The sequence below is a fragment of the Furipterus horrens genome, unplaced genomic scaffold (genome assembly GCF_987537825.1).
Source record: "Furipterus horrens unplaced genomic scaffold, mFurHor1.1.pri manual_scaffold_2, whole genome shotgun sequence".
NCBI classification, from domain to species: Eukaryota; Metazoa; Chordata; class Mammalia; order Chiroptera; family Furipteridae; genus Furipterus; species Furipterus horrens.
In genome coordinates, this window is record NW_028327172.1 from 154,594,722 (window position 1) to 154,609,180 (window position 14,459).

At 44.5% G+C, this 14,459-nt stretch overlaps 1 protein-coding gene across 2 annotated transcripts in view; it reads right to left on the reverse strand.

The window, feature by feature from the left end:
• Positions 1-1,857: 1,857 nt before the first annotated feature.
• JCAD (junctional cadherin 5 associated) overlaps positions 1,858-14,459 on the reverse strand; it is a 43,791-nt gene continuing 31,189 nt past the window's right edge. For both annotated transcript variants that reach the window (XM_090266674.1, XM_090266673.1), the window contains 2 exons: positions 9,539-13,308; positions 1,858-1,928 (listed from right to left, as the gene is read on the reverse strand). In XM_090266674.1, coding sequence (XP_090122800.1) covers positions 1,894-1,928; positions 9,539-13,292 — 3,789 coding nt within the window. In that variant the 5' untranslated portion in view covers positions 13,293-13,308 and the 3' untranslated portion in view covers positions 1,858-1,893. The remainder of the gene's footprint in view (positions 1,929-9,538; positions 13,309-14,459) is intronic.

Consider the following 14,459-nt stretch of genomic DNA (forward strand, 5'->3'; position numbering starts at 1 on the left):
CTAAGTGATTCGCTGACTATCACACAGTTATAAACCTCTCACCCAATAAAGTTTTCCTCTCTTTGGGTTGTGAAAACAGGAGCCTACGATAACTTTTCACAAGAGTCAAGCATCTGGGAAGAAGTGACTATGAGTAATAGGTAAGAACCAAGACTGCAGATAAGTGTATTTGAAGAGATTTTTCAGAATTACTTCAATTCTGTGTTGTTTATTACAGTCCAAATACATAAAGTTCTTATGAAACAGAATCATATGCTACAGATAAAAACAGGCCGTGGAAGCCCAGTCAGAGCTGTTTTAGGGCCAAATTGCAGACCACCCAGCAGTTCACATTTTAGTAATTTGAAACGTCTAAAAATAGATAAGGTGGCTTCTCAAAAAAAAAAAAAAAAAAAAAGGCAGAAAAAAAGAAAGGAAAAAGAGAGAAGTAAAGAAGGAAGGAAAAAAATAAAAGAAAAAGAGGGAAGAGACAAGAACCCATTCAGGAAATGTTAGCTAACAAGAATACCTTACTTAGAAAGAATAGACAAATGTGTAAAAAAATGCATAAACTTTGTGCAGGTTAATGCAATAGTAAACACAGTAGAATACATAGGCCTCATAATACTTTTGTAATGACATATTTATAATGTCTCTAGCATTTTAAAAAATATGCAGAGACTAAGGATCATTCTAGATAAAAATACGTATTTCTTAAGGGAGCATGGGAAGAGGAGAGGAAAGTACGGTCTCAGGGCAGACCCCCATAGATACACAGAGATGAGATGATGCTTTTTGGTAATTCTAGTGGACATGGCAGCAAAAATTGTCATAGGGTATTGGCTGGCTTTGAGAAGGTTATATAACCTTATAGCTATATTTATAAAAAAATTTCTTTGTGAAAAGTTTATTTGACAAACCCTGTAAAATGTCTATATTGACATCTTTTTCTAAGATAAAATAATTATAGCAGAGTTGTGAATGGGTAAGGGATACATGCATTAAAGCAAACATGAACCCTCTCTGGGTCCCTCTCACACAAAGGGATACAGATTCTTAAATAAAATAATACTTCCTTAAAAATCTGCCACCTAACAACTGTTTACATCATAGAAAAATAGCATTTTTATAAAAAGAAATAGTCATTTTGTTAAAATGGTCTATTTTAAACCAGCAATTATTTTTCATATAAAGAATTTCTAAATGTCCATACAGGAAATAAAAATATAGATAATACTGAGTGCAAAGCAGATGATGGCATGTTTGCAAACGATCAAAGTATTTCATTATCAAATAATACTCTTAGTACATTATAGCAAGTTTTAATCCTTTTGAAACTTAGAAAGATATTGCTTTTAGTCTCTGATGGCAAGTTTCTTATAAGTTAAGTTACTTCCAGCAGCAGAAGGCCAAATTGAGTAGAAATGGATCAGACATACTCATTCACATTTCCCCTAAACTCAAAGTGCAGAAACACTGGGTAACAGCCTATGTCCCAAACTCTCTAACATGAGCATGGGCTGCAGGCCCTGGGGACATGACGGGGCATGCATGACATTCACAGTCCTTTCAAAATCATTCACTCTATCGTCCATGTTCAAATTGTCACAGAACCAGATTAACACCAAACTGTTTTCCAGCTTGGCTAAATCCATCCTTCAGGAGAGTCTGTGTGACTCTTCTAAATCGGTATTAACTCTTCATGTTATAAAAAGAGATGGTTTCAACAGACTACTCTTTTGTTTCCACAAAGCAATTCTGTAGGCATGATGAGTCCCCTGCTAGCAGTGGTAGTGGACGTCACAATGCACCGAGAGCCAGCAGTTTCCAGCAGATACACGGGCAGGCTGCCTGACGGACAAAGCCACAGGGCAATCAGCAAACACAGCGGGCCTGCACATCACTGCTGGCTCATCACACCCGCTCCACTCTGCTAGGGTCATATGAATCTGTAAAAAAAAACAAAGAAAAAGAAAATTAGTGGGAAATTCAACTGGTCTGTTTCCAGTTTAAGTCTCAGAGCAAAAATAAATATATTTAGGAAGCAAAATCCATTTCAACAATCTTGTTTTCACTGAGAAAGCTATCGTCAATAAGCTGTTTTAAAGGGACATGTATGATCTTTATCTAATCAGAGATGAAAAAAAATGTGAGTTGCTCTTAATATTTTGATGGTTTCTGCCTATTGTTCATAGTGAAACATAATTAGCATTAAACACGATGCCTGTTAAGCAGCAGAGGTGTGCTTGACTGGTGCTAAGGAGTATTTATTTATTTATTTATTTTTTGTAAATTATAACTCTAATGAAAGTTGGCTTTGCAACATGCATCTTTGTGATCCAGTGCTGTCACTGGGAAGCCTGAGGACCCTAAAATCCTGACTGCTGGGCCTCTGTCTATGAATGCCTCCAGCCAGCAGGCTGGACCAGGGCTGGACATGGGCCTGTTAGCACAGTCCTCTGGGCTTCCCCCCACACAGGAATGCCCGAGTCTGGGCCACCCACAGATCATTCTGTAGCCCACACTGAAAAATCCCAAACTGGGCCCAGATGTGATTCACGGACCAAGTGCCCATCAGGCTAAAGCCAGTGGAGTTCACGAGAGTTGGTGCCTGCTGATGTCTCTCACAGAACACCACCCAGTGGGGCAGCAGAGGATCTTGTTGGCTGAGCACCACACTTCTGTGCTCAATCAGCCTCACGGTGAGCTGATTCTGAGAGGGACTGCCCACTGGGAACGAGGTCCCTAATGGATGACTCTAGAAAGGGTACACTGCAGCTGTGAGAGGTTGGGGAGACCTAGAGCAGTAATTAAGCCTCAAATTGCACAGACACTGGCCACTGACTGGCCCACTCAGGGCCAGGTTCATGGGGACACCTCCAACGAACACAGCTGTACCCCACTGTTGAAGCTAAAGGCCCAGAGGCAGAGAACAGGAAAAGAATTCTGTAGAACATGGGCTCCTTCCTCAGATCATGGAGGGCCTAGGTCCATTAAAAATGGGCTACATAACATTATTTTACATTTTCTAGTAGCCGTGCTAAAGCAACTAAAAGGAAACAGGTGAAATTAATTTTAACGATGTATTTTATTTCACCAAATAAATCCAAAATAGCATTTCAACAGGTAATCAACATAAAAATTGAAACGTTTTTGATTATTTCTGTACGCTCTGAACTCCACAGTGCGCTTTACACTCATCTTGATTTGGATGAGCCACATTTCAAGTGCTCAGCAGCCACATGTGACGGACTGCTCCCCTGGTGAGCCCAGATTCAGGCCACCGAGGATTTGGAATCCTGGCTCCTGTGGGCAATAGTTCAGGTGAAGAGAAGTCTGCCACAGTGGATTTTTTGTATAAGAACACCTCCTTAAAGACATGCTGACGTCTAGCCTTCTTTCACGTGGCATCGTGAAACCTCCCCAGATTTGTCCACTGAGCCCTGAGGCAGAGTCTCTCCTCATTCTCCTGCCGCATTGCATTAAAAGAGTATATGGAAGTTGATGGAACCAGAAGGTTCTGAACCAGTGGAGATGGGCTTCCATTCCATGAATTAGTTTTGAGCCACTGATTTCTTAGCCAGAGCCCAAAAAGTCCCTTGAAAGATGTTAGCTGAAGGGCCCATCACCAGGCAGAATAAAAACACTTTAGGAAGCTAAGTACCACAACACAACACAGATAATCAAGCTCTGCAAGGGCATGTGTGTGTGTGTGTGTGCCGGGGGGTGGGGGGGGCATCATTTACAAATAAACTTGGAGTATTCTTGGTCTGAATTCTATAACAAAACCTAAATGTATGTGGGCTGTGCATTCTGGAACAGTGAAGTGCATCTGACATATTGGGGGTGGTAGAGGAGGGGCTGGAGTGAGGATTCTTGTGTTTAAAAATATGGCAAAAGGAAAATGAAGTCCAAAAGTTTATCAGCAACAAAGCAACAAGGATTTATCCTAATTTGTAAAGCAATAAGGAGGAGAAACTTTAACATATGTCAAAAGTTCTACTCCTGCAGTCTTAGGACCTCTTTAAAGAATTAATTGGAATAGTGCAGCCTGGGGCCATCACATGAAAGGCTGATGGAGCTTCATCTAGGTGTGTCCTGCTATGCAATTACTTAGGAATGCTTGAGGTAGCTGTCACCATCATAAGTAGCTCTCTGCTTTCAGATTTTTTGGTCATTTTACTGTCTATTAACAAATGCATCAGAAGACAAGAAGAAAAATAATATTTCTATTTGTTCGTAACTATGATTTTAAAAAATAAGGTCACAGATATGGTGTTTTTAATGGCTAAAATTAAAATTGGCATTATCAAGGTGTTTTCAGATACCTATCCCATCCCGTTCATATGCCAAATGATCAAGCTAAAAATTGAGGGAATGCTTCAGTCAACTAGAAATTTTATGTTACAAAATACTGCCTGGGGACTTCCGGCCAAGATGGAGGCATAGACAGACACGCTGCGTCTCCCTCCACAACTAAGAAGGAACACAATTACCTCAGAACTAGAGACAACCAGAAGTTCCAGAAAATCGAGCTGCATGGAAGTCCAACAAACAAAAATATAAAGAAGAAATACTCATCTAGACAGGTAGGAGGAGCAGAGCCAGGGCAGAGAGGATGCAGTGTGGTGGCAGCGGCAGTGGCAGCAGCGGCAGCAGCAGCAGGGCAGGCCGGCGGGAAACACAGTCGCACGTTTTAAAAAGTTGGAGGGACACCTGGGGAGCGTTCCCAGTGCCAGACCAGGCCACGCAGCTCATGGTCCCAGCGCCGGGGACAATAAAGCCTCATTGCTTCTGACTGAGCAAACCAGTGGGGGGTGGGGCGGAGGCAGAAATTGCCAGTCTCTCAGTAGAGTCCGCTTGTTTAAAGGGCCCCCATGGTCCTAGAATGTCTGCAGACCCACCCACTCTGGGAACAACGGCCAGGGCAATAGCTAGAGAGGTGCCAGTCCCATACGAAGGTGGCAGAGGTACCTGGAAGAGGCGCGAGTGCTGAGCTGCTGGCATTGTTCCCTCTTGGACCCCCTCCCCAACAGCACCAAAAAGTGGTGAAATGGGTCGCCCTGTATCGACGAATACCTAAGGCTCCACAACTTACAACTTAACAGGTGCAACAGCTCTACCTAAGACACAGAGGCAAACAAACACAGGAACCTGGCAACATGAGGAGACAGAGGAGTATGGCCCAAAAAAGGGAACAGATCAAGGTTCCAGTGGGAGAACTAAGTGATGAGAAGATAGCCAACCTAACAGATGAAGAGTTCAAAACACTGGTGATAAAGATGCTCACAGGACTGACAGATATGCTTGAGTATGGCAAACACATAAGGGAAGAAGCTAAGGCTATGCTAAATGAAACGAAGGAAAATCCACACAAAACCAATGGCAAAGAGAAGAAAACTGGGCTTCAAATCGATGATTTGGAACATAAGGGAGAAAAAATCAGTCAACCAGTACAGAATGAGGAAACAAGAATTGAAAAAAATGAGGAGAGGCTCAGGAACCTCTGGGACAACTTTAAATGTGCCAACATCTAAATCATGGGAGTGCCAGAAGGAGAAGAGGAAGAGCAAGAAATTGAAAACTTATGGGAAAAAATAATGGAGGAAAACTTCCCAAATTTGGTGAAGGAAATAAACATACAAGTTCAGGAAGCACAGAGAGTCCCAAAGAAGCTAGACCCAAAGAGGACCACACCAAGACACATCATAATTAAAACACCAAAGGTGAAAGATAAAGAAAGAATCTTAAAAGCAACAAGAGAAAAGCAGAGAGTTACCTACAAAGGGGTGTCTATAAGATTGTCAGATGATTTCTCATAAGAAACTTTGTAGGCAAGAAGGGACTGGCAAGAAGTATTCAATGTGATGAAAAGCAAGGACCTACAACCAAGACTACTCTATCCAGCAAAGATATCATTTAGAATGAAAGGGCAGAGAAAGTGCTTCCCAGACAAGGTAAAGCTAAAAGAGTTCATCATCACCAAGCCATTATTATATGAAATGTAAAAGGGACTTACTTAAGAAAAAGAAGATCAAAACGATGAACACTAAAATGACAACAAACTCACAACTATCAACAACTGAATCTAAAAATAAGAACAAAATCCAACTAAGCAAATCAGAATAGTATCAGAATCATAGGGATGGGGATCATTTGCAGGGTTATCAACTGGGAGGGGGAAGGGGGAGAAATGGGGAAATGGCGCAGGGATTAAGAAGCATAATTGGTTGGTACAAAATAGACAGGGGGAAGTTAAGAATAGTATAGGAAAGGGTGAAGCCAAAGAACTTACATGCATGACCCATGGACATGAACTAAGGGGGGGTGGGACTGCTGGAGGGAAGGGGGGTACTGGGTAGAGGCGAGCAAAGGGAAAAGAAATTGGGATTACTGTAACAACATAATCAATAAAATATACTTAAAAAATAAAATAAAATAAAATAAAATACTGCCTGAAATATGTGGCCATGGACTGGGACACACAAATCTTTACAAATTAGTGCTTTATTTTAATAGGATATGTCTTATCTTATTTTAAAGTTCTTATAATTCTCAGGATGAGATAGAATTAATAACATCATCCTGATTTTATAGATAAAAAAAACTCACTTTAAAAGCCTACAATATCTTTTTAACTAGCACTTAAAAGTGAGGGAGCAAAAAAAAAGTGAGGGAGCATATTTTGGGGGGAGTAGGAGAGGAGGAATCATGCCGAAGACTAATAAATTACCATAGCTCAAAAAACAGAACGTGAAACACTTTTTCCATGTTCTTTGTATTCTCATCCTCAGCAGAAACCCAATTTGTCAAATGAAGTGATCCAAGAGGGCCCTGAAAAGTCAGTTATTTCAATAATGTAGTATTCCACATAAGGAACAGAGCAACATTGGCTAACAGACCTAAGAATCATACTGCATTTCTGGGAAAATTTAAGAAGTGCCAAGTAGACTTTTTTAACAAAAATTTCTGGATTCTTGTAGCGGAAACAAGTGATCTTTTCCATCTACTTTTAAATTCTTGGATTTCATCCTCACTGATATGTTCAATTAATCTGCGACAAAGGAGGCAACGATATACAATGGGGTAAGGACAGTCTCTTCCATAAGTGATGTTGGAAACACTGGGCAGGAACATGCAAAAATAAAATTGGATCACTTTCTTACACCGCATGCAAAAATAAACTCAAAATGATTTAAAGACTTAAACGTAAGACTTGAAACCGTAAAACTAAAGAAAACAGGCAGTAAACTCTCTAACGTTTCTCTTAGTAATATTTTTTCTGGTATATCTCCTACGGCAAGTAAGGGAAACAAAAGAAAAAGTAAACATATTAGACTACATTAACCTAAAAAGGTTTTGTGTAGCAAAGAAAACCATCAACAAGAGGAAAAGGCAACCTACCAAATGGGAGAAGATATTCGCCAATGATACATTTGATAAGGGGCTAATATGCAAAATACAAAGAAACTCATATAACTTAACACCAAAAAAAAAAATTTTTTTTAAACAATCTAATTAAATAATGAGCAGAGGACCTGAATAGACACTTCTCCAAAGAGGACATACAGATGGCCAACAGACATATGAAAAGAGCTCAGTATCACTTACCACCAGAGAAATTCAAATTAAAACCACAATGAAATATCACCTCACACTGGTCAGAATGATTGTCATTAAAAAACTGACAAACAGGAAGTATTGATGAGGATGTAGAGAAAAGGGAACCCTAGTGCACTGTTGGTGGGAATGCAGGCTGGGGCAGGCACTATGGAAAACAGTATGAAAGTTCTTCAAAAAATTAAAATTAAAGCTGCTATATGATCTAGCAATTCTACGTCTGAGTATTTATTCAAAGAAAACAAAAACACTGATTCAAAAAGGTATATGCAACTCTATGTTAACTGCAGCATTATTTACAATAGCCAAGTGTCCATCAGTAGAGACAAGTGGATAAAAAAAGATGTGGTACATATATATATATAATGAGATATTATTCAGCAATAAACAAGAATGAAATCTTGCCACTGTCACAGCATGGATGGACCTAGAGGGTGTTATGCTAATTGAAATAAGTCAGATAGTGAAAGACAAATAACGTATGTTTTCAGTTATATGTGGAATCTAAAAAAACAAACATGAATAAAGAAAACAAAATAGAAACAGTCCCACAGACACAGAGAACAAGCTGACAGTTGCCAAAGGGGATGGGAGGTGAAGGAAATGGGTAAAATAAATAAATAAATAAACAAATCAATTAAGAATTACCACAGAGATCAAACCTATTTCAAAGCAAGGAAGAGGAAGCCAGAAAAAATATTGCCATTCTGAACTCTAAAAATGGAGATGTTTAGATGATGTCTGTCCTTATGGAAAAGTAAATAAACAAATAAATCCATCCTTGGATTTCAAAATAGAAAACAGAGGAGCAGGGCGAGGACCCACCTGCTGGGGCAGCACAGGCAGCCAGAAGGGCCTGGCTCCGAGGCCAGGCTGGGTCTGCGGTGCGGTGCTGGAACACTCTCCCAGGGCGGGCTGTCCCTCACTGTGAGAGGGTCTGAATTAATGACTTAAGGTCCCTTCCAGCCTGTGGTTTATGACGCAGACCTTTTGATAGCTACCTCAACTCTTCTTCTGATCATTTTTGGATATGTAATTACTAATCTCCAGCCCCTGACAAAGCATCTGAAACAAAGATGCCAGGAGTTCTCCTGGCCGCTGGGACGATGAAACTGTGCTTGAGGACAATCACAGTTACTGTCATCAGGAACCTGCCTGGTGGCTTCAGGAAACAGAGAAGGCTCTCAAGACACCCTAAGGTGAAAGGATGGAGAGGCCCAAAGGCCTGCAAGATGCTGTTGCCTAAACCATCTCACCGGGGATTTCAAAATCAGAACTTAGGGGCTTTTAAGAAACAGAGTTGATGAGTAAACTTTTTAGGGGTGAGGTGCTGAGGACAGGAAAACTTATTTTTTGTCTACTAAAGTTTCATAAACGGTGTGGTAGTGGAAACATAAAATTGGGCGGGGGGGGGGAGCAAAGGAATTTGGAAGGTGAAATGTGAGTCACAGCATCATAGGGCAAGTAGTTTATTTAAATCAACCTGTATGTCTTAGGTTAATAAAGAGCAATGAGGGTTGGCTGGGTGAATGCCAATATCTGGGAGAGAGTACAGAGCACAAAACGCTATGGTGTCCTTACAAGAGGCACCAAGGTGTCTGCACCAAAGTTAGAATACTTTACTGATTCATCTCATCCCAGTAAGGGGCCCCAAAAGTTGTTTGTATGGATACTTTTATTTAGTAATCTATGCAAATAACTTCGATAAAGACATAATCATTTAAAATATACTCCAAGATCTTGATTTTAAAGAAAAGCTTCTGGATAATTCTTTGTAAAATGAAAAATCTTTTGGTATAATAAGTCACAGGATTAATTCAATCTTTTCTGAATATTCAAATTTTCATTATATATCAACCTGCTATTTTTTATGCCCAAGGACACCAAATTAACACTGAACCCCTGCCGCTTGACCCCCGCCGCTTGCCGGACTCCTCACCTGGGCACCAGAAGTCCTGATACAAGTTCTGCTCCCTTCCCGCTGCCAGATGCCTGCTTTCTTCCAGGGAGCGGGCGCCCTTGGAGACAGAGAGTGCATTTCCCACCTTCCAGGCCAGGTCCCCAGTGGTCAGAGACACCAGGCCTCCTTGCTGAGCCCCTGGGCCGCTCTCCACCTCCGGCCCCTCAGCATACTCCATGGAGTCAGCGCTCCGGGAGCTCAGGAGCCGCATCCGAGACATGGAGCTCACCTCTTTCATCCTCATCAAGCGGTCAGAGTCAGCTCTCCTCGTGGGGGAAGCCAGTTTCTCTTGTAAACTTTCAATCACTTTGGAAGTGCTTCTGAGCCTCTTTTCTGAGCCTGCCACACTTGAAGTCCTTTCTATAAAGTGGAACAGGGTGGACCTGAAGGGCGGTTTTGCCCCCGTGTCCTTGTCATTGAAGGGCTTGGACTCTGGGGCACTAGGCTGAGATTCGGGGTCAGGGGCCTGGCTGGGGGTGGTTCCATCCATATCTGAATGCTCAGAAGTCCAGGGAGCCCACTGGACACTGTCTCTTTCCCCTACAAAGAGAGGGCTTTTGGTCCAGCCACACTTCCTCCTGCCATAAAAGGCATCTGTGGATTCTGTGGGGTCATCTGGCTGTGCTGAGCTGGACACTGACTCCTCCTGAGGGGACATCGACCTGTGGGCACTGCCGTCACGCTCCAGGTGCTGGTTATGACCTGTTGCCCTGGCACCTGGCAGCAGGGACTCCATGGCCACCTCGATGCCCAGGATCCTTGCAGCCCTCGCTTGAAGGGACTCATTTGGGGGGATTTCTATTGCACTCGCTTCACCTGAAGACCAATCTAACTCACTGGCACTCTGCTCTTGTGCTGGGGTCAGCCCTACAGACCTCAAGTCTGGGGCCGAGAGTCCTCGAGGTTTGTCGGCAAGAGAGAGAGGGACCACTGTGCCCCTCTGTTCCCCACCACCAGGCTTCGGAGGAGTTGCTTTGCTCAGCTCCACAGACCTTAAAACACTGGGGAGTTCCTGCCTTTCCTGGGGCTCTCTCAGTTCAGCTGGATCAGATGAGGACACTGTGTCACTTGGCCTAGAAGACATCATTCTTTTCACAGGACCCGGGCTGACTGCTAGCTCCTTCATTCTTTTCACAACCTCCTGGTTTCTGTTCTGTGTAATCAAGCTGCCCTGTGCAGACAGCAATGCTTCACCTCTGCTGTCTTCCACCTGCCAGGGGCCCAGGTATTGAGGACAAGCACGCTGGTGACAGGTGGCAGGCTTCTGCTCCTCACTCCAACTCTCAGACTTACTCTTCACTCTTCCTGACCCAAACCCAGGCTCCTCAAGCACCAGCCTCCTTGGTGGCTCCTCCGCCCTCCTTTCCTGGCTGTCTTCACCGAAGTCCAAGTTCTTGGCTGTGCAGTCAGCATGGCCTTTTGGCTGCCATTCAGTCTCACTGTCCTCACTGCCACTGCTGCTATGACTGCTCTCTTCCTCTTCCTGAAGCTCCTTATTAAAACTTTCTAACTGACTTATCAAATCCCAGGGACGACGACTAACTGGCTTTAAAAGAAACTGACCAAACAGCTGCTGACTATTACAAGGACCTGTGGTTGCCCCCTTTACCACCTCGCCTCTGGACACAGGGCTGGCTCCATCACCATGGCCATCTATGCACGACTGACCCTGGCCCACTTTTGGCACAGGGGCCTGGTCTGTGAATAAGGAAGTCCTTGAAAAAGCACTGTAGCTAGAAGGGTTGAGGGACAGTTGACCTTTTAGGTGATGAACATTTGGCCTCTGGTACTGGTCACTGGAAGTTAATGCCGCATGCACCTGAGCTTTGGAGGCAGTAGGGTCTGGAAATTTTGGAGTCGGCACTGCATGAGATAACCCTTCTGACTTTTCAGCAGGGAGCAGCTGTGGGTTTTTGGATTCTTCTGTGAAAGTGGTTTGTGTTTGCTGATCTCTGTACTGGTGCCCTGGCCAGGAGCCAGAATACTGGAGTTCTCTGTGTTTCGTGGGGTGAATGAATCTGAGCTCATCTGTTTGTCTGTCTTCTTCTGGTTCCCCCAGACCTTGCTTTGGGAACTCTGCTCTCCTGGCCATGCTTCCTGTGAGAGCCTGCAGCTCCAGGTCAGTGGAAGACATGCTCAGCAGACTCTGTTCTTGCAGAGCCATGCTCTTATCAGGCCCATGCTTTTTATCAGTACTCTGTTTTAAGTCATTGTTGTTCGTATCTGTATCTGGCAGATGTGATTCTGATTTCACTGGGATGGAAACCAAACAAAATATCGTCTCGTTCATTTTTTTCTTTGAACTTTTCTTGGTCTGAATCCCAGCTTCAAACTTTTTGAGCTTGGTTCGGGTTTCGCAGGTACTCTCGCCCTGTGGGTTTGGGGAGGAGACTTGGCTTTCTGCTTGTCCATGTTGGCTGCCTCTCATGTCAGGCCACTGTCCTCTCGTGACACAGTGGTCTCTTTCGTCAGGAAGGCCACCATTTTCTCCATCCCTGGGTAGCTGGCCCCACAGCCACCGGGGGCCAGGACTGGCAAGGGCAGGGTCTCTCTCCCTCCCCGATGGGGGCATGATGCTCTGTGGGTGCAAAACAGCACCACCAGGGTGCATATTTCCACGACCTGGCTCAGGGACAGCGACCTGACCAGAGTTGAGCAATTTTTCATCCACCTTTGTTTTTTCACAGAAACCCTGGGGTCGGGCCAGTTTAATATGTCGTATCCGTGGATCATCAAAGGGAATATAGAGAACAGAGCCATCGCAAGCAGTGATGGGATGGGGCTGTTGCGGGAACCTCTGAGGAGAGCGTGGGCTCACACCGTCCTCGTTCCCAGTCCCAAGGGAACCAGAAGGAAGCTGACAGCTGGCAGCAGCCTCCTCGGTCGCGTGACGGCGACCATCACACACACGCCCGGATGCCGCATCCTCCAGGTAGGGGTTTGTGATGTGCTGGGGTGGCGACCTGTACGATGGCGGAGGCACATACATGGGTGGCTCCAGACCAGCGTCAGGCAGCCCCAGCTCCTGCCGGGAGTTATTAGTTCTGGTCAAGTAGGAAACACTTGGGTCTGTCTGCTGGCTTTCCAGACAGTCACTGTTTTCCAGTCCTCCCCTGGAGTGTTGGTGGGAGTCATAGGATGGAGGCTTCAGGGGTCTCCCGAACCTCGGCCATGGTACAGGGGCCGAGGAGCCACCCTTCTCGGGGTTCCCTGTGGATTCCAAGTTTGGTGCACAATTGGGAGGGTAAGATGGCATTTTAGGGACACCTGGTAAATGCCCATGGCTTAATGGAATTTCCATGCAACTCAGGCTCTTGGGGGAGAGAACTCGCGGCAACGACCGGGATTTTCTTTTGCTTTGGGAATTCAACACATATTCTCCTTGCATGAATGGGTACAGCTCTTGAAACAGTTTCTTCCCATCACCATCAGACATCTGCCTTCCTAACTTCCTTGGCTGGTTCCAGGTTTCCATGCTTACGTTCTGCCATTTGGCAGGACCCACCACTCTCAGCTCTTCTTCCCAAACTGCCTTCTTCGTCACTTTCTCTGTCCTTCCTCCAACTTCCCATGGACCCTCCCTCATGTGGACAGGCAGACTGTGAGCTTGGGCCATTCCTCTGACCTCCAGGTCTTCTCGGTCCCTGGAACCCAACAAGCCACTGGCCTCCTGTCCTCTTCTCCAATAGGCGTGGTTGTGACCACTCTGGTGCTGTGAGGACCACGCTGGCATGGATGGATGATAAAACCTGCAAAACAAAGAGGCACAAGTTAAACCAAGGGAGGAAGCACACGCTGCTTCTGTGACTGGTGCTCCAAGTCATACGTGGGCCGATACTTTGAAAAACTAGATTCCTAACCAGAGTACTTGTCGACTTTAAAGAAAACACATCCCACTAATTATGGCTGGAAGGCAATCATGTGCTTTGCCATCCAAGGGCCCAGGAGTGGCAGCAACAGGCTGCCCACAGACATCAGGACACTGGTTATACTTGAGAGATGTCAAGGCCCTTATAACTTTGAATGCCCACTGGGACAAGGGTGAACCCGAGAGCAATGATTCTCAAGCGTGGTCTTGGGCCACTGGGAGTTTCTTCTCAGCTCAGTCCAAACCACTCACTGAGTTCTCAAGGAGCAAGTCCCATCCTATAGCAATGGTTCTTAAACTCCAACATGTGCTGGAATCACAAGAGGGTTCCCTAAGGCACAGACTTCTGGGTCCAATACCCAGTTTCTGGTTCAGCAGGCCTGGTGGGGCTCCATAATGCACATTTTTAATTATTATCTAAGTTTCAGGTATATAACATTATAATTTGATATCTGTATACACTACAAAGTGATCATCCCCAAAAGTCTAATTACTGTCCATCATCATAAAAGTGATCCCCTTCCCACCTTTGGCCCACTGCCAACACTCTTCCCTTCTGGCAACTACAGATCTGTTCTCTGTATCTGTGACTTATAAAAACAATGATATACTACTCAGCCAAAAAATAAATAAATAAAATCTTGCCATTTGCAACAACATAAATGAACCTTGAGGGCATAATGCTAAGTGAAGTTAGTCAGAGAAAGACAAACACTGCATGATCGCCCTCATATGCGGAGCATAATGAGCATTTCTAACAGGTCCCCAAATGAAGCTGATGCTGCTGGTCCCAGCACCCCACTCTGGAAACCATGACTGCCCGTGGTTGTCAACCATGACTGTGCATTAGTATCCGGAGGGACTGCATAGCTCCCGATGTTCAGGCAGTATCCCAGCTCCATCACGTTAGAACTGGGGAGGCAGGAGGGGGACCAGGCACCAGCATCTTTCCAAGCTCTCCAGGAATTCCCAGTGTGTAGCTGAGACAGAGCAGCCCCAGCGGAGTTCCCACACTTCCCTCATGGTGAGAAT